The following is a 20,154-nucleotide window of genomic DNA, read 5'->3' as shown; positions in this document are numbered from 1 at the left end:
TTCCCAGCAAAGTGCCTCCCCTCAAGTCTCTAAGGTAATGAAGACTGACAGCAAAACAATAGTTATATTTTAACAAATCGCTACAATTTCAAGGACATGTGTTAAAAAGCCCCATCCTCAGCCTTCTAAAAACAAGGACACTCAAAAATTTACTGTATAATAGCTATAACCTACCAAGGACTAATTTATGCAAGAATTGACTAAAGTAGTGCAAATCTAAGCACATAAACACCTGACCTGGACAGTCCAGAGAGACCTTAAGGCAGACAGGGAGGATTTTGCCCCCTAGTCACAGCTAGTTACACAGTATCCATCACTGGCTGACATCACTGCAGCTCTACCAGTTACTTCAGTTTTGTATAAAGGACGTCTGCTTTACCATTTACAACTAGAACTGGCATTTCAAAGCTATATCAATATTCATTTGAACAGCGCAGACTGTAATTATGACAGTTCCACACAAATGTATGCAATTGGATATATAATATACATGAGATATACAGCTCTGGAAAAAAATAATAGAGCACTCTATATTTTTTTAATTTCTCAGACCTCAGTACATGAGAACAATGTGAAACAGGAGACACTGGGAATAACCAATAACCAGCCAGGAAAAGGGCAGAAGCGACTTTCTAATGCCAGAGACGACCATTAACTTATCTGACAGTTCCTTATGAATTGTAGGAACATATCCAATAGAAATGGGAAACATTAAGTGCAGGTGTGAAGTGCACTGCTAGGACAGTTTGTATCAGGCTCCTAGAAGCAGGACTGAAATCCCATAAAGCGAGGAAGAAGCGCTTCATTAATGAGAAACAGAGAAGAACCAGGCTGCAGTTTGCAAAAGAAAATGTATTATTCCAAGACGCACACGCATAAATTGAGAAATAAGTGAAACTAAAAATGGTCTCATTTTTTTCCAGACCTGTGGTTTCTTATTTTTTTCCAGAGCTGTATATCGTCTTTGGTCCAGCTGTGGTTCCTCGGTGAGCCAGGCCTTTATCTGTGCGCTGTCAGCCTCTGGAAGCCCCAGTTCCCTGTATGCTGAAGGTGGGTGCCCTTTGCAGTGATTTGTGTGTGTGTGTGTGTGTGTGTGTGTGTACTATGTTTATATTATAGTGTGTTACAATCTTCCCAAAAATGTAATAAAAACCTGTTATTTTCACATTGTAGGGTACATTTCTCAGGTCCCCACAAAGATCTGTGAATGCAATCAAAAAACTAAAAATGGCAATAGTTTCATTATTTGTTTGGTTACTTACAGTTAAGGTTAGGGCTGGGTAGGGGTTAAGGTTGTTACTTTGGGATTAAAGTTTTCCCCATGGAAATGAATGGAGAGTCCCCACAAAGATATAAGTACAAACCTCTGTATGTGCGTGCGTGTGTGTGTGTGTGTGTGTGTGTGTGTGTGTGTCTGTCACATAGAGAGCAGGTTTGGGGATCAATAAAGTATCATTCTATGCTAAAGACCCATAAATACCTGAAGCAAGCAGATCCAGTGCGATTTAATGGCGTACATTCACGCACAACGCCTTCAATTCACAGACATATAGCCAAACATTCACCATCAAACATACAGAACAGAAATAACATGTCGCACACCCAAAAAATGACTCAATCATACCTATTCAAAAAGCCTTCTTAAACCTTTTAGCTTCCTTACAGAACTAATTTAATTATGAATATGACTTTTGACAGCCTGTCATAATACCTGTAATACTGGACTCTAGAATTCAGTGTGAATTCATACATACGCATACAGAAAAGCAGAACGCCATGCAAGGCCCCTGATTTAATCATTAATTACAATTCCCCCTGCCCAGCTTACTGTTGTTGGACTTGAGGTCGCGGTGGATCACCGGCACTATGGTCTCGCTGTGCAGGTAGAGCATGCCCCGGGCGATCTGCACTGCCCAGTTCACCAGCACGTGTGGGGGGATGCGCCGGCCGGCCAGGGCCCGGCTCAGGGGGCCACCAGAAGCATACTCCATGATCAGGCACAGGTTGGGCTCCTGCAAGCACACCCCCTTGAGGGTGATGATGTTGGGGTGGGTGAGCATGGCGAAGAGCCGGGCCTCTTGCCGCACGTTCTGGGCCGTGACGCTGATGTCCTCGTCCGGGTCCTGGCGAGCTGCCTTCACTGCCACCAGGCCACCTCTCCAGGTGCCGCGGTACACTTTGCCGAAGCCACCCACCCCGATCACCTCCTCCAAGCACAGCTCACTGAAATCGACCTCATCCGGCTCCAAATGGCCCACCACGGCCGGGCTTAGCTCTCCCACCACAGCGGGGCCGGCCCGTTTCCCGTACGTGCTCGGCTTCAGCGACACATAATTGGATGGAAATATGCCCACTTTATTGTTCACCTTCCCTGCCCACCACCCTTCATCCCCCGAGACCTCAGAGTCCAGAGACAGCACCTCCACCAGGTCGCCCTTGCGCAGCGTCAGCTCGTCCTTGCCGGCGGCCTCATAATCAAACAGGGCTGTCCACACTGGGTTGGTGAAGCTGCCCTGCTCAGACTGCTCCACACCTTTCCAGTGTGACAGTGGGCGCCGGACGAAAATGTTCTTCAGTGGCTCCATTGTACGTAGTTATGGGATCCGAAAGGCACTATATGATAATATAGTACATGAAGCACCATCCAGTACCCCGTCCCTTTCAGCAAGAGTAGTTATGAGATCCAAAAGGCTCTATATTAGAATATGGTACATGAAGCACCATTCAGTACCACGTCCCTTTCCACGTCACTTAACGTGCCCATCAGGGACGTATAAATGAGCATTTAATGAAAAAAAAGCATGTCAGACTCAGACTCAGAGAACTGAACGCGCACGTTTAGATACCACATAGCATTTGTCAAGAGAAAGTAACACATAAAAACGAACGTGGCAGCGCATAAACACAGATATTTAGTAAATCTCCTGACACGGTTTAAATGGCATCATAATTTACACACTAAATGTTCTTTCGAGAAACATCCTTTGCGCTGAATTACATAATTTTAAATTGACAATTAGTCTACAGTCGCGACTGAAACCGAGAATATCGATACTACAACATTTCTTTCTGGAGGGTTTCACTGCACCACCCCAAATCCTAACCAAGAAAAATAAGTCACTTATAGTAAGCCCATGAAAACAACCCAATGTGAGTCTTTGGAGCTGCCGCTGTCGCTGTATTTTTAGCCGTTCGGTACCGCGGTCATCACAAGCAGGAAGTGCAAAGAAGTGGAGAAGAATAGCAGGAAAAGAGTATTCAGCCCAGCCGTAACCGTGACTCTTCTCCTTAGGTCCACAAACTGAAGATTGATGCGTATTTCCCATTAAAAGATTCCGCATCCAGGGTAATATTACTAAAACGCGTTCCTTTGCTCCCGTCGATAAGCAGCAGTAGTTTTTCTATGCTAGAAGTTTCACATCTTTCCATAAATAAGTAGATTATAGATTCAGTTTTAAACAGGAAGAACTAGGTTTCCCCGCTCTGTGATTTTATCGGTGAAAATCGATTTCGTCCCTTTGGTCCACAGCTCACTCGGCACTTGACGCTTGAGTCTTCATTTTATAAGTATCCCGAAATCGCGACAGCACCATCCCCTACGCCGCCGATACAACGCCTCTCGCCGTCCCCTCCTGCCCCGTCCACATCTCGAACCACTCTACGTCCGCGCTTACACTCAAAATGGGGGTTGGGCTTTACTAACTTTACTTTTTTTTCCAACAGGAAAAGAATCAAATGACAAGCTTCAAGAGGAGCGTCTATTCCATGTCTCTGCGCATTAGTGTAGCGCGCCGTGCAAAGGCCAGCTGACGCGCAAAATTCGCGGAAATAATTCGAGCAAAAGCGAAACACCGTGCTACAGCACAATAGTGACACGACTGTCGCGAAATGACAGAATACATGTATATAGCAACAACAGTATATGTAAACGCGGGTATCATTCTTTTTATATATTATATTAGCATATTATTTTTTCATATAAAGTCAAATTTAGTTGTTTTGATGATATTTTACTGTAAATACTCAGAACACTTGGTCATCGTTTGTTACTGTCGATTGTGTGGTTTCTGAACAGAAATTTAAAAGACATACTTCGAAAGTTATTTTTAAAATACATTTCACACATAAGTTTTAACGTCTTTTTCAACACTATTGAAAAGCAGGTAAAGCGCTAGGCTTCGATTCGCTATAGCTCCCGTTGTCCACCAGGAGTCAGTGTTCTCATTTTACCACAGTTTTGTTTAATACAGTCTCACGTAGTCTGTTTTGAATATTACAACACTTTGAACACCTTACTCTTCAGTGAGGGTGAGAAAATGCCTTTTTATATTCCATCTACAGGCATACTCTTATATTGGCCCATGTCCCACTCCCCCCCCCCCCTCCAGTCTCAGTACAGCATATTGCTGACTCATCTATTCTACAGGAAGGATGCAGTTGTTTTTGTTTTCTACGCAGCTGAGCCAAGGCCCCTTTGTTCAGAAACTTTGAGGTTCGGCTACAGTTGAGAGGCGGTGTCGATAGGAAAAGCAAAAGTTTCCATTCACACTAAAAGTAGCTATTTGAAAATTTCTTCAATGAGAGATAATTAGCCTTCACTAACATGTAGGATCAATTCGAGACAAGTTTGCACACACATGCATATGCCTTTACATGTATGTAACAGTTTATTTACATTGTAAATGTTTTGCAGGGTTTTGAAAGTACCCCAACGCTTCTGGTGTAGGTAATTTTAGGTTTATAATGAAAAATAGATTTTGTGTCTCTCGTGTGAGCGTGACAATCTAAAAGTGTGAGTGGCACGGCAGATGCATGAGAGTTGGCAACCCTGCATGTACTATGATCTGAAGCAGTTAAGATGTGATGGGCAGTTCACAAACAAGCCTGGTCATGTACCTTAATGAGCACAAACATCTGTGTTATGCTAAATATGATATTGTGTTGAACTTGTTTGGTAATAATGATTTAGAGTCAAATATCTTATGAATGGTGAGACATTTGTTAGACTACTCCCTGTATTTGCAGGCAGCATGAAACACAGAGTATTACCATGATACCGCCATGTAGAAAAGGCTGCTATTAAGTGCTAGGTCTATATTTTATGATGCAATAGGAGTGTTTTGATGGATTAAATAATGCCTTAATCATTTTTGAGAAATACTTGACATGGTGCATAATAAGACTTTTCAACTGAGCAACAACAAATAAATAATATTGCAAGATCCATTCACGTGTGGAATTATTTGCTATTCATATTATGTATACTGGATATTATTATGTAGCTAGAATGGTTGTTCTTGTCAAAAGGAGGATCCCTCCTTTTAACTTTTTTTGATCCTAAAAGCTTTTTTTTTACCATTTTGATTACATGTATTTCTGTTGTTGAAAAAAAAGAAAAGAATTATGCTTACTTATTTCTCGCAGAAAATCAGATTACAAAGTACCTTGTTATTACACTTGACTACTGCTACATGTTAGATCTTTACCTCCAACAGAGCAGTTATTAGCGCAAAGACAAGCTAGTGGGCTTTCTACTGAACACAGAAGTGAATGAGTGTCTCCACATTTCACCTCCAGCTGCAATGTTTACTGCTGCTTCTGCACCAGCGATCCACGACTCTGCAAGCTAGTTAATGCCAAACGCTATGATCTCAGCAGGCAGAACACATTTGATGAGGAAATGGCTAAGATGGTAGCCAGTCAGGAAGACTGCATCATGGCGACATTAGTTCCTACTGAGAGGATCTTCTCAAAAACAGGGCAAATTATTACAGGGAGGAGAAATGGGACCAGCCCCTCAGTAGTGAGGCAGTTTGTGTTTATCAATGCAACACTGTTATAAGTGGAATTATGGTAATAATTTTAGTTTGTATCTGTTATTATAATTATGACCCAAGTATGTTGTGTACATTATTGTTCAATACATATACATTGTGTGTGTGCACATGTGTGTGTTAATTTGCTGAATAGAATATAGAATTTGTAACCAAAAACAAGAGTGTTGATTTACACTATATGCACAACAGTTTTGGGACACCTGGCTACTGCACATACTGTACAGGAACTTTTATGAGATCCCATTTGAAATCCATGGGCATCAGTATATAATTGGTCCCCCCTTTGCAGTTATCACAGCTGCCACTCTTCTGGGAAGACTTTCCACAAGATTTTGGAGTGTGTCTGTGGGAATTTTTGCCCATTTATCCAGAAGAGCATTTGTGAGGTCAGGCACTGATGTTGGACGCAAAGGCCTCAAAATCTCCATTCTAGTTCATCTGAAAGGTGTTTTATGGGTTTAATGCCAGAGGAAGTTTGGAACTCTGTAGTTACTGAGTCAACAAAATGTTGGTGACTTTTACGCACTATGCTCCCTCACACTTGGTGACCCGCTCAATTACATTATGCAGTCTGCCACTTTGTGGTTGAGTTTCTGTCATTCCTAAACGCTTCCGCTTTGTAATAATACACTTAACTGTTGACCATGGAATACCTAGCAGGAAACAGATTTTACAAACGTACTTATTTAAAAGGTGGCATACTATGACCCTACCACGCCTGAATTCACTGAGCTCATCAGAATGACCCATTCTTTCACAAATGTTTGTAAACCTGACTGCATAGCCAGGTGCTTGATTTTATATACCTGTGGCAATGGGTCTGAATGAAACAGCTGAAATCAATGATTAAGAGATGTGTCCCAATGCTTTTCTTCATACCATGTATGTCTTATGAGTTCAGCTGAATGACTTGACTCACTGAACAGAGCTGAAATGCACATCACTATTAGAAATTGACAACAGTCTTAAGCAAGGGTTCCTGGCATTAGATAACTCATAGACAGAGTAAGCTGAAATGACAGGCTAAGGACATTTTCTTCTGGGTTGGGGAAGGCATGTCATGACAGTCCATCACATAACACTTTCTCTGTTAAACAGGAACACACAAAATTGACCTCAAGAATAGGCTTTCTAATTTAAGGAAATCAATGATCATTTGTGATTATATCCCTTATAAATCAGGACATTATCACACTCAGATAGTCCTGATTGTTTTTTTTAATAGATTAAAGCTGCAACATAGCTGCTCCTACAAATATTAATTTACAATTAAAATTATAATTACAGATTTCAGCATGAATTTACAGTATACAAACCAGTCAGGGTTATTCTTTGGACATGAACGACAATCACAACCTTTTCATATCAGAGTTATTGTTAGCTTACATAGGCTCTCCCCTACCACATGTAACATGGATAATTCGTAGAAACATATTTCTGAGCTTGGGGGGGAAAAAAAAAAAGATTTAGCTGAAATCAATATTTTCTTTGTGCATACATCCCAAACTTATATTTAAATAATCTCTTTATTTCACTCTTACAAAAAAGTTAAAATCTAACATCTGTTTTCTCTGTTTTAAACATTTAAGCAGAAAAACGAATATTATTTGAGAGGAACTCTTTCTCACTCGAACCAAAAATATTAAAACCACATAAAAGAAACAGAAGATTAACCCAGTGAAGAGTTAATGTGACAAGTTGCGAAAGCTGCCCTCTTTAACTCCTAATTCCCCACCTCAACAGTGTCAGGGAGAGCAGCTAATGGACCCGGGCATGTCAGAACTTCTACTGCCCTGAAACCTCAGGAAGGGCATAAGTTAGCAGGCCTGGCCAGGGGCAGGATAGGGCTCTGTGATGCTGAAGTCGAGGGGAGAGAGGACACAGTCTTACACAGTATTACTACTAATTGATAAAGTATACCAGAATACATGCATGACATATGCACATCATTTCATCTTTCGAATTCCCAACAGATTATCTGTTACTGCACTATGTAAGATCACCGTAGCACAAACAGAAAAATAAGTCCTGTCGAAATACGCAATAAACTGCCACCACCTAAAACAGGTGGCAAATTTTTAAAAAGGTGACTGTTCTTGTAAATGTAATTATAATCAAAAAACCTTTCTATTGAAACAATGAATTTGATGCGTCTCCCAGGAGCGCAGATTTCCAAACAGACACAGTGACAGAGGTCACTGGTGAAGGGGGACCTTAGGACCACGCTACCATAGAAATTCTCCATCACTGATACTACCCTTCAGCACTGAGACGGGTTCAAACTGGCCACCTGACATGAAGGGGGGCACCAGCAGGGCATCTCTTCATAACAGAGAGTTTATAATCTGCAGTCCCACCCTCAACAACATAAGAATCAGAACAACATTCTTTGGTATGGCCACTTTGCACACATCCACCCCAGGTTGCTCTCTTCATCATCGATTCAGCTGGACTCTCTCACTTGTGCCTCAATGTCCCTGCACTGCTAACCTATGTGTCACAGCTTGTCCCAGCATTCTTTTCACAAACAGCGTAACCTTACACCTTTTTAGCAAGTGCCTCTTGCAGAATCGCATCAGCTGCTAAAGGACTCTAATGTTCCAGTCAACTTGGAGGGACACAACATCCTTGAGGTGAGTCAAACCATCAAGGCGGATGGTACCTCAAGCCAATCCTTGGGGTTCTTGACTCAGGCCTTCTGCTTTACACAGGCTATTCCAACTGGAAGTAAAACCCATTTTTCAGCAATAAAATATATTTTTTAAAAATGATAAAAATACATACTATGGAAACTATTATTCATCAGCACAGAGGACAGGGCCATGCTGTCTCCCGGCCGGTAGGGCTCTCACTCTACAGGGTACTGGCTCCTTACAAAACCTAGTGTAGTATAATTAAAACAAACACAATAAAACAGGAACAGGAGGCAGAGGCAGCTAGCAATCATAGTCTTCATCATCATCATCATCATCACCATTCCCGTGGCATGCAGGCAGGACGGGCACAGCATGCAATAATGATGAGTTCATGGGGGTAAAGTTCCCCAGGGGCAGAGCCAGGCCTTGAGCTGCCCTCATGTGGTCATACTGAGTCACTGCATTGGGGCCAACGCTGGAGCTGGAGAAAAGGGAAAGCAGAGGAGGGTTAGCAGGTGCAGCACCAGCCGGGGCTCAGCTCCTTCACATGAACACACCTGTTAAAATGGGAGGCAGTTTGCAGGTTTGTGCTTGACTGGGATCCTTCCTCTTCCTCATCCTCTTCTGTCTCACTTTCCTCTGAGTCATCCTAGAGAAAAGAGACACATTCTGTTTCTATTCTGACCAATCACAACCATCTCGCCCCATCTATCCAACCTATGCCTACCAATCATTCTGCAGCCATTCTTATCCCAGTGAGTGATACAGGATCATTACCAAGATCAGCCACAGGATTCATGCCCACCTCTTGCTCGGACTCCGTTCCCGACTGTTTCTTCTCCTTGCCTTTGGTGCTAACACCTCCATTCTTCCGGCCAGAAACAGGCTTTCCACCCCTACAGAAGGGAAAAGGGACCTTCATATCACCCCCACCAAAGCAACAGAAAGTCACATCATCAACAATCTCCATTAAGCTCCTTGGTCAACAACAAAACAGCAGAACACTTCCTGGAACGTGAATCTGCCTTCAGGTGATTAGCCCAGTTAGCCTCCCCAGCGCTGCCTCACCTGCGGGACACCCTGTCCCCCCCTTCTGTGTGGCTGTCCTCCATGTCTCCCTGTACATCTGGCATGGCTGCAACCAAGTCCTTGAGGAAGTCAAACTGCTGCTCCAGCTCGATACACTGCTTTCTGCAAACAGGAGTAGACACAGCACTCTGGGGATACCACACCAGTGCCAAGCTGTAGAACGTCATGTTTTGACATAAAGCATTATTTAAACTGCTATTTGTTAAGGCTGTTAAGGTAAGTTCTGACAATACAGTGGGTGTCAGTTATTCTCTTTAGCAGACTATTCACATTGCACACTAACAGATTTCATTTGAACAGGATGCTCCAAAAAATAATGAAAGTTTCCTCAGTTTTTATAACAGACATCCAGCTGGACTGCTAAAGTCAAAATTTCAGAAGATGCAGTTCCCAATCCTCAGAGAGACGAGCCCTCACCCATCCTAGTGGCTGCCTTCTATAGTTGCTCCTGTGTTTCGTCTGTTCATATTTATGCAAGTTTGTTGCTTCATGTCCCCAACACTTAAGTATACTGTTACCTTCAATATGGAACATTTCCCTGGTTCAAGGAATATTACTTTGGACTATGGACTGTGAAACGGGCAAGACAAGGTCTTGTGCTCTCCTTCACAGCACAATGGGCACTTTTCCACCACACCAGGTACCGTACTTTCGTTACTTCCATAAAGTACTGAAAGTATGGTACTTCTTTTGTGTCGGTTTTCCACTGGCGTAAAAACTGGTACCAGCGCCAAATGACATCATCAGTGACCGCCCCTGACTGACATCATCACAAAGCGCGACGCGGTATTTCTTTCACTGAATTCAAACATGTTATTATGATCCTTCACTTTCCTGTAGTCCTACTTAAGTTTTTTGATTTTCAAGCGGCATGGTTCGGTGTTTCGCGTGTGCCCCATTTCTTCCAAGCGCCTTGCTATTACGGCAAATACTTTTTTATTTCGAGTTGTGCCATCCAAATCCCACTGGATCTGTTCATCCGACCATATGGCGATTAAAGCCTGTGTTTCCTCGTTTGTCCATCCTTCCATTTTACTTTTTTATATTTTTGTTTCTACTGCTTTTTATTTAGTTTCTTGCTGTTCGCTGTGTGTTTCAAAAGATGGCGGTTGTATTTTGTGTTTCAGCGGCAGGCTATTTGCATAACCAATCGACAGCAAATACATTTGCAAGTCCCACCCCAAAGTACCGAAGTACCAAAGAAGTATCCCAGCTTTTGGTACTGGAACTTTCGGTGCTGGTACTCGACCGGAAGTCAATGGAAAAGTGAAAGTACTGTACTTTGTGCGGTGGAAAAGCGCCCAATAACTGCTGGACCTGCATCCCTTGCTCCACCATGCGATAAATCAGAAGCTGCCTCTGCATCACTACTGAGCTAAAAAGAGGAAGTGCAGGCCCCACCTAACTTCTGTTACTACTCATAATGTAAGATCTCCAAGCAGCAAAACCAATAAGCTCTCGGCACTTACTCGGAGACAAGAGTAGCAGAAGAATCTTAGCCTCAAGTGATATAAGGAAAGTTAGCCGAGAGCTGATACACCCAACTCTGCACTGGATGGTTTTCACAAGGTCTGTGCTGAGTTAGAAGTGGTAAGAAAAGCAGAGATTGACCAGCCATTTTAATGCCACCCAGGACATACTGACCTACCGACCCTGGATGTGGTTGTATTACAAACACCAGGTTCTGATTGTGTTAGCCCCACCCATTGTAGACATTGCAGCCACTCTGCAGGCAATAGATGTGGTCAAAGTTCACCAAGAACCAATCAATCACCTTTCATTGCCACACTGGGAGATTTTACTGTAATTATCTTTCACTCACTCTTCCTTTCACCAGCTCTTTTGATTGCGGACTGTGCAACTTGACAGAATATGACACCAGAGCTGCTATATGCCAGTATCAATAAGGCATGTTGCTTTGATTAGAATTACCCCCCTTAAAATGATTAGATTTGCCTAAATTAAAAATGAAATAGACATGTATTCTTCCTGTCAGAATTTTTATTGCAAAGTCAATTTTCAAAACTGTGAGTGAGCCCACTCCCTTGGCTGAGAAGCAGCCCCACACATGAATGGTCTCAGGATTCTTTACTGTTCGCATGACACAGGACTGATGGTAGCTATCACCTTTTCTTCTCCAGACAATCTTTTTTCTAGATGCCCCAAACAATCATAAATGGGATTCATCAGAGAAAATGACTTTACCCCAGTCCTCAGCAGTCCAATCCCTGTAACTTTTGCAGAATATCAGTCTGCCCCTGATGTTTTTCTTGGCCTAGTGTCCCTCATGATACTAGGCCATCCTCCAAAAGTCTCCTCCTCACTGAGTGTGCAGATGCACTCACACCTGCCTGCTGCCATTCCTGGGCAAACTGCACTGGTGGTGCCCCGATCCTGCAGCTGAATCAACTTTAGGAGACGATCCTGGCACTTGCTGGACTTTCTTGGGTGTCCTGAAGCCTTCTTCATAACAGTTGAACCTCTCTCCTTGAAGGTCTTCATGATCTGATAAATGGTTGATTTAAGTGTCATCTAACTAGCAGCAATATCCTTGCCTGTGGAGCCCTTTTTGTGCAAAGCAATGATGACTGCATATGTTTCCTTGCAGGTAACCATGGTTAACAGAGTAAGAGCAATGATTTCAAGCACCATCCTCCTTTTAAAGCATCCAGTCTGCTATTCTAACTCAATCAGCATGACAGAGTGACCTACAGCCTTGTCCTTGTAAACACTCTCACCTGTGTTAACGAGAGAATCACTGAAATGATGTAGGCAGGTCCTTTTGTGGCAGGGCTGAAATGCAGTGGAAATGGTTTTTTTGGGATTAAGTTCATTAGTTCATTAGAGGGACTTTGCAATTAATTGCAATTCATCTGATCACTCTTCATAACATTCTGGACATTATGCTAATTGCCATCATAAAAACTGAGGCAGCAGACTTTGTGAAAACCAATACTTGTCATTCTCAAAATTTTTGGCCACGACTATATTGTTGTCTCAGTGACTTGTAGCAATTTCTTTGCTTTTATAGTTTCCGTTATGTACCTCTAGTCAAAATTGAAGATTATAATCATGCATTTATTTACTACTGTAAATCCACTGGCTGGCACTATGTGTGCAGTTATAGAAAATTTATAAACACCCTTCAGATTCAAGAATTTCACAGTGCTGTGGTATAAACTATTATAATTTAGTCAGGTAGGTTAAACTATAATGATGTTGTAACTTGCAGTTTATGCCAAGTGATAAGTTACAAGAAATGCTACACCCCCTTTGAACAGTATTTTTTAGTTAATCATTGAGTGGATCCTGATAAAACTTAATCATCACAGAATCCCAAGGTTAAGATTTGAAACAGAAGAGCAGGCATTACAGAGAAGCTATTTCACGTAATGGACTAAATACTAAATTTCAATTATCAATTGGAATATATGAGATAATTTGATTTTTTTATCAGTGAGGTGCAGCGGAAAATGTTTCAAAAACTGCTATAAAATTCAGGAAAAGGTTCAGCTGTACCAGCTGTTCCTGCCTCATGGTACTGAGGTAACTAACAGTTGGAAGTAACTTTACAAACCATAGTGATACTAATACCATTAAAACTGTATGGTCCATTGTGCACCAGAAACACTGTCATGTAACATCACAACATGGCCCAAACCTCAAGAATCTGCAACAACATGCTACAAATATTCCAACATACCTCCCTTTTGGACACCTTAACTCGCGGTCCATATGTAACAAAAGCACCTGACTGCATGATATTATCAAACTGGACGCTTTTCTACTCAGTGCAACCATGACATCAGCCTAATGATTTTTTAAACCAAAATCTATGCTGTCTGCCTGGTTATTTTTACTTTATCTCAGAAGTTCTCAAAATTTCATCAGTTTTAGATCTTTACCCATACAATGTGTCTGCAGTGTTTGAAAGAGATCCTTCTAATACTTGGATCAAATGATTTTGAGTTGTCACATTAAAAAGAAAGTGACTTTGCTGGTGGGGGCACATTGGTCCCAAACTCATGTTTTCCCAGTCCAGGGAATACAAGTAACAATAAAAAGTGCATTCCCTGAAAAGCAGCAAGTCTTACAAGTGTGACATTGTCATGGTCTTGGCGTTGCGTGACTGTGTGACCTGACAGGCTTTTGTCAGGAGGGATTCCAGAAAGAGTTCAAGGGCCCGTGCTGAAATTTAAATGATAGGAAAACTGTCCACAGTTTCTACTGTTTGCGGAGATGACTGAAAATATCACCAGTGAAAGTCCTGCTTATTCATCTCCAATCAAGTGTCTTTTTGTCCCCTAACACTGTACATGACGTACATTGATCTTTTAACTATTCATTTAGGTAGGATTACAAACATTCACTAATCAAAATTAAGGGTAAATTATAGTTAATTAGGCCTAACATATACAAGAACGCCGTGTGGATTAAACACAGAGTAACAGTGGGAACATACCAAGGCCACTTTGGATTTGCAGGGATAAAATTCAATTAGCTAAGCCCCACACTACGCTACAACCATTCAGTGTGTTCAGCCCAAGGGGTAATCAACCATATTATCATTACAGACTTTGTTATGGCCCAATATGGATAAAAAAGAGAGGCAGAATGAAATCATAACAGATTAAACTTGAAGGTGCATAAAGGATACAGATAATCACAGGAACAGCAGCTGCTACTTTTCCTATTTCTTCATCCGTCTGCATTATCTTCTTAATCCTTGCCTAAAATAGTAGAAGGATGAATAAATTAAACGTCGGTTAATATACGCACGATCGTTACTATGTAATGTATATTAGCCATCCAGCTGTGCACCAAGTGCACAACATGGATAAATCCGTAACAATCTGCAGTTTTTCCTAATTGCTTATATGGGACTCAAGTTGGGGAGAAAGGAATGTAACAGGCAGGTTTCCACATGGTGCACCTATAAAAGAACACCACCTCAACAAAGTTTCCTGTCCACACTCTCAAGCATCCTGTCCCTCCAGAAGCTTTCACTGCCAACATTCAAGGTGAGAAAGACACTATGAAGGGTCAACACGCAAGGCCCCTGGACCCGAAACCATCCCTGGCTGAATACTACAATGCTGTGCAGACCAACTAACAGAGGTCTTCACAGACATCTTCAACATATCACTTGCCCAGGAAAAAGTCCCCACCTGCTTCAAAGTAACCACATCCTACAGACAGGAAGTGGGAAGACAAACACCATAGTGCTTTGAGAATGTTCAAGGTGAACAAGACCAAAGAAATAATCACTGACTTCTGGAAAAAGAAGAAAGCACATAGTCCTTCAGACACAAATGGAGCAGAAGTGGAACGAGTGACCAGATTCAAGTTTCTTGGGGTACACATTAAAGAGGACCTAACAGGGACCACCTACACTTCTGCCGTCACAAATAAAACCCAGCAGTGCTTGTATTTCTTAAGAAAAATAACGTGAGCCAAATTCCCATACCATATTCTGGCAAAATTCTACAAAGCAGGAACAGAGAGCGGTCTGGCACAACAGCTGTACAGCAGGCAACAGCAAGGCTATGCAGCTTGTGATAAAATCTCTGAGTACCTTATCAGCACAGTGCTCCCAGACATCAGCGGTCTGAAGAGGGCACAGCGGATGTCCATGGACATCATACACCTCAGTCACCATCTCTTTGCCTCCTGCCATCTAGACCATGCTATAGGAGAATGCACTGCCGGGCCATCAGACTGGAAAACAGCTTCCCCCAAGATGTGCGTATGCTCAACTTCCACACATGACTCACGTAACATGAACGCTCCCAACTTGCACCCTACCAAACTCCTTTCATGAAACGTGTATATATGTGAATATGAATATTAATAGTTCTATTTGTGTGTATATCATGTATATTTAGTCCAAATCACACATTGTCATAGCAACTAAAAATCTTACCTAGCGACTATTTTTGGTCAGTGCCGTGGCACTCGTAAATTAAAATGACCGTAAAATCAGACGGAATTAAGTTTATCGGGACGCGCACTATCCATGAAGTGTGGGGAAATAAGTCAGAGAGCTCCTCCGCGCAAAGCGGTCAGTCCATCAGTGAATAGTTAACAATAGCCTAATAAAAAAAGAAAAAACAAAAAGTAGCCGTACACCATCCCCACCCCGACTGCTTCAACAAGACCAACAAACAGACAAAATATATACAACCTGTAAGAATACAGAGGACGGGACTAGCAACTTTTTTTTATAGCAACATTTCAGAGCCAGTAGTTACTTCTGGTGAGAGTTTTTTCCAACTCTGTTTACCAGTTTGACTCTGCAACAAGTAAAACGTGTAAGAATTAAGCAATCCGTGAATAACTCGATATAACTTGATGTGACAGGTATGAACTAATGTGGACGGTAGTTGCTGTTGCTAGTTGCTGTTGCAGTTTTGTAACGAAAAAGTCGCAGCCACGTGTTGTTGGACCGGTTCTTTGAAAAGAAAAAGTTGATTCATTAAAAAGGTGTGCGGTGCACCACTCAGACCGATCAATTTTGATAGATTTTTAAGTTTAATTTACATGCAATTGCAATACCCATATCAAATAAAAATAACTTTTAAACTTTATTTTGTATTGCTATGCAGTGGCAACACGACATGCCGACAAATGAACTTAGTAACATATACTGCATCTAGGAGACTGCGACCATAAATGCATATGATAACTAATAAACTAATGTACAGAATGGCTTATTCAGGCAACGGCGTAAATTTCATTTAACAGTAGGGGGGACAATAAATATAAAATTTCTCATGAGCAATTTTTGAAGGGGACACAAATAATACAGTCAAATTGTACTTATAAAGATATGTCCCCACAATGAAAAACTGCTTCTATCATTATTATTGTAGCATGGAGACTGCGTCATTATGGTTATTTTCAAAGTTTTTCTCAGGTTCAATGACAAAGCAGATTTTTCTTCAAAACTATTTATTGCATTGTTTGTTATGTTGTTTACAGTCAAGCCATCAACATACAATAAAATGACTGTTTAAATGCATAATAGATATTGATTATACAAAAAAAATACAGTGGGGTCAGTTCGGACGTAGCACAGTCAGTGCTCATTTAGAAAATGCACGGCTAAACAATATGCTAATTGTGGCCGTTAATGTTAAGTTAACATTATGCCAAGTCGTCACAAATAAAACAATGCATGGGAAACGGCTTTGGCGTGTTAGTTGCAGTGCACTATGCAACAAGCTATTGTAAACAAGCTAACGTTAACTAGATAAGTAATATTTTAATCGCTAATATAGCAGATTCGTGGAAAATTACATCGGTAATCAGCATTTTTGCCGCAACTAATTTATGAATGAGTCTGCATCAACTACATTAAAGAGAATCGCTTTATTTAAAGTGAATAAAATACCCTACTTACTGGAGTTCAACATTAATTGAGCCGCAGCCAGTGGCCACACACCTGATTCGTGTGTGTAGAGTAGGTGAGATGACCTGGTAAAGCAGGCAGTTGGCCAAACCACTGTGAGGAAGGGGAGGGGAAACTCAACTGTTTCTAAATGCATTTTTTGCGTTTGTTTTTTTTTCTACTTACAGAATTATTTTAGGTATACATACATATATTTTTCACAATAGATAGTGCGATTTTTTTTTTTATATAATTTTTTTGGGGGGACAACCCTCGGATAGGGGGGGACATGTCCCCTCCGTCCCCCCCGGGATTTACGCCCATGTATTCAGGATCCCCCCACCCCCGGGGTGAGCTCTGTACTTGGTAAGGCTCCCCCTCCTATCTGATTGTGATGTAACTGGCCGCGGCCAGAAACCAACTGTTGCACTATTTGCAAATAATAAATATGCTACTATTATTAGGGGTCAAAAGCTTGTAGTGCTATGAGCCATTATTATTATTATTATTATTATTATTATTATGTGTGATGCTTGCACGAGGAGAGCCTTCTACCTCATTTCGTTGTACACGTTCACAGCGACAATAAAGTTGACTGCTCTCGTTACGATTCTGTGCTCTCACGTCACTATTTCTAGTTTTGAAATACTGACCCAAATTAAACTAGAAAGTTATTTTTGAAAAAGTAATAATGTTAAAGAAGACAGATGTCTATTCAACACGAGTAGCTGTACAAATCTGGCACCCATGTGTGTCTTTTTCGGTACAAATCCTGTTCATGATGAGCGAACCATCCAACCACCAACAAATTATCAAATATTTTTAATTAGTTATACGTAGTCTCGATATACCAAGTAACACAGGCAGTAACCCTAATACAGTGCTCACTCCGCAACTTATCGTTAAATATGTGACACTTACAAAGGTACCGATGTAAAGTTGGATTGACGCGCAGTCAGAGCGATATAGGCCTAGCTGTCAAACAAAGGGCTCGACTCAGCTCGGCACGGCTCGGCTGCTAGGCCGCAACTCCTAGCTCAGCCTGACGCGCGCTCCTCCAAGGTCCCTTTGGGTTACTGCTGAAATGTACTCACCGGGGGGAACCTGGAGTTATATTTCTTCTTTTTGCTAGGCATGTTCCGTTTGATCGTTATATTTTTTAGAAGCTTGAACCTATATTTAATTTCGTCGTATGTGTTCACACGTTCCCACTCAGCGTTCCTGGAATCTGGAGGAGTCTGTCGGGTCCCGCCGCCTGCATTTTGCAACCAGTGTCCGTATCGGTAAAGCTTGTGCTGAACGAGACCGGGCAAGCAGTTCGTCGGCGTTTTACGGTAGACCCGAGCGCTAGGACGTACAGGATTGCGCATTTAATCGAAGCTTTACGGTTTTGTGCGTGTTCGCTTATCGTATTGTGGTATGGTTTAAATAAACCGTCGTTGTATCCCTGTTTGTGGGAAGGGAAGGCTACGCACTCTTCGTGAGTATAGTTACATAAAACTCTAACATTTTCTGCTGAGTACGACTGCTTCATTTTAATTAGATATTCGGACTTTGTGTAGATATGCCTGGGGAGGCTCTTGAGTAATGTACAAGTAGTGGTTAACTACGTTGTATTTGACGTGGAGCTCGGTAACCGGACGTGGAACGTGCGTAATAGTATTCACATATTCATCCATATACTAAGGTCGTCCTGGACTGGATCGGCAATGGGCATAGTCAGGGATGGGCAGCACCAAAGACACCGTAACTACATGTTTTCGGACTGTTGTAGGAAGTATCAAAGTTCGCGTCGCCACAATGATCTGTCGGATATTTTACTGCGGCGGTTCCGAGGTGAACCAAGTGCTTCCTGCTACTAGTCCATGTCATTATCTTGCTGATAAATAAGCAAGTGCCCGTTTTAAGATCATGTCCTAGCACACCAGTGTATGCTTTATGACTACAAAAACCCGAACTGATTAAAGACATCAATCAACAGTTGACTGTGTAAAAATATTAAATGACACCAGTAATCTTATCTTCGCAATGGTAACTGGGACATGGTGGAATATAGCTAGAACACTTATCAGTCAGCTCTATCAAATAGCATTCATTGCTATTTGGTGATTGATTATGTTTTCTGCACCCCTGCAGCACTTAACTTTTCAGCTAGGGGGAAACAGTGAGCCATCATAAAAATGGAAGAAGTCTTTGGAGAGGGTGACACAGAGAACCCAGAAGCCATGTCTGCAGATGCCCTAGCAGCAGAATCCATGGCGGCTGACATGGACCCCTGGATAGTGTTCGATGCCCGCAAGACTCCTCGGGCTGAGTTTGAGCAGTGGCTTGAATCAAACCAGCCCTCACAGGTCAGCCGCTTTGGAGAAGATAGGGAAAACCCTTGCCCTGTAGGATGGATCGCAGTGTACAGCCCAAACCACAGTCCCAGCAATCGTGATGTTACTGGGCTCCAGGAGTCCTGGGAGAAGTTGCTGGCCAGCGGGCGGCCAGTTGGCTTTCCGTCAGTAAAGGAGCTGGCTCTAAATCACGGTGTGCTCTCTGGAAAATGGCTTATGCACCTGGACACGGGCTTCAAGGTGGATCATGCTTGGGAAGGGATAGCCAGAGCTACTGTGGATGGAAAGATCTCAGCGGCCAAGGTGAGCCCACGCATGCCTAAATCTGACAGCAAGCACGTCATCTGTGTCTACAATCAGACCTTCACGGATGAGGACCAGGTCATGAGACTAGATGCGGAAATACGGGCGACAGGTGTGAAATGCCTGCTGTCCTACAAGCCTGATGTTTACACCTACCTGGGCATCTACCGCAATAACTGCTGGAACATGTGCCCCACCATTTATGAGAGCAAGTTTGACCTGGAGTGTGTTCCACGTCGCTCCCATATTGTGAACAAAGTCACAGGTTTGGTGGTCTCATGATGGCAGTCACAGACATTGGATACTATGACCTATGAAAAAATATAACAGAACTTATGTTATGTTTATAGTAAATTAGGGCTTCAGTATTTCAGTATGTAGATTTACTGATTTTCTTTTTTTGGGGGGAGGTGCAGCTGCTTTCATCATTTTGTGAAGGGGTAGGGATACATTATTGTGAGTGGCAGCAGCTTGATAAGTGAATCAAAATTTGTTTGCTTTCTCTTATTCATAAAGATGTTCAAAATTTTCAAATGGTGAATTCTTTCTTTCACTTATTT

General features: G+C 42.1%; 3 protein-coding genes across 5 annotated transcripts in view; 1 reads left to right on the top strand and 2 right to left on the bottom strand.

Moving 5' to 3' along the window:
- The window catches only part of LOC111851979 (mitogen-activated protein kinase kinase kinase 11), a 40,031-nt gene extending 35,961 nt beyond the window's left edge, over positions 1–4,070 (bottom strand). The window contains exon 1 of the mRNA XM_023827387.2: positions 1,829–4,070. Coding sequence (XP_023683155.2) covers positions 1,829–2,585 — 757 coding nt within the window. The 5' untranslated portion in view covers positions 2,586–4,070. The remainder of the gene's footprint in view (positions 1–1,828) is intronic.
- A 2,967-nt stretch (positions 4,071–7,037) lies between these two features.
- Positions 7,038–18,337, bottom strand: LOC111851982 (uncharacterized). Of its 3 annotated transcripts, none has more exons than XM_072717160.1 (9): positions 18,047–18,337; positions 14,220–14,292; positions 13,657–13,750; positions 12,301–12,355; positions 11,910–12,067; positions 9,542–9,664; positions 9,279–9,369; positions 9,031–9,122; positions 7,038–8,954 (listed from the first exon to the last, which is right to left on the bottom strand). In XM_072717160.1, the coding sequence occupies exons 1-9, from the start codon at positions 18,320–18,322 to the stop codon at positions 8,774–8,776; spliced, it is 1,143 nt and encodes a 380-aa protein (XP_072573261.1). In that variant the 5' UTR covers positions 18,323–18,337; the 3' UTR covers positions 7,038–8,773. The 3 variants fall into 3 exon arrangements, with proteins under 3 accessions (XP_072573261.1, XP_072573262.1, XP_023683166.2); XM_072717161.1 differs by lacking the exon at positions 18,047–18,337 and adding an exon at positions 16,965–17,155; XM_023827398.2 differs by lacking the exons at positions 11,910–12,067; positions 12,301–12,355.
- c10h11orf68 (chromosome 10 C11orf68 homolog) lies at positions 18,321–20,128 on the top strand. Its single transcript, XM_023827400.2, has 2 exons — positions 18,321–18,432; positions 19,089–20,128. The coding sequence occupies exon 2, from the start codon at positions 19,133–19,135 to the stop codon at positions 19,874–19,876; it is 744 nt and encodes a 247-aa protein (XP_023683168.1). The 5' UTR covers positions 18,321–18,432; positions 19,089–19,132; the 3' UTR covers positions 19,877–20,128.
- Positions 20,129–20,154: the final 26 nt, after the last annotated feature.

Source organism: Paramormyrops kingsleyae, chromosome 10 (assembly GCF_048594095.1).
Source record: "Paramormyrops kingsleyae isolate MSU_618 chromosome 10, PKINGS_0.4, whole genome shotgun sequence".
Lineage (NCBI taxonomy): Eukaryota > Metazoa > Chordata > Actinopteri > Osteoglossiformes > Mormyridae > Paramormyrops > Paramormyrops kingsleyae.
The sequence above is the reverse complement of the archived record's forward strand: the minus strand, read 5'-3'. Positions and strand labels throughout refer to the sequence as shown.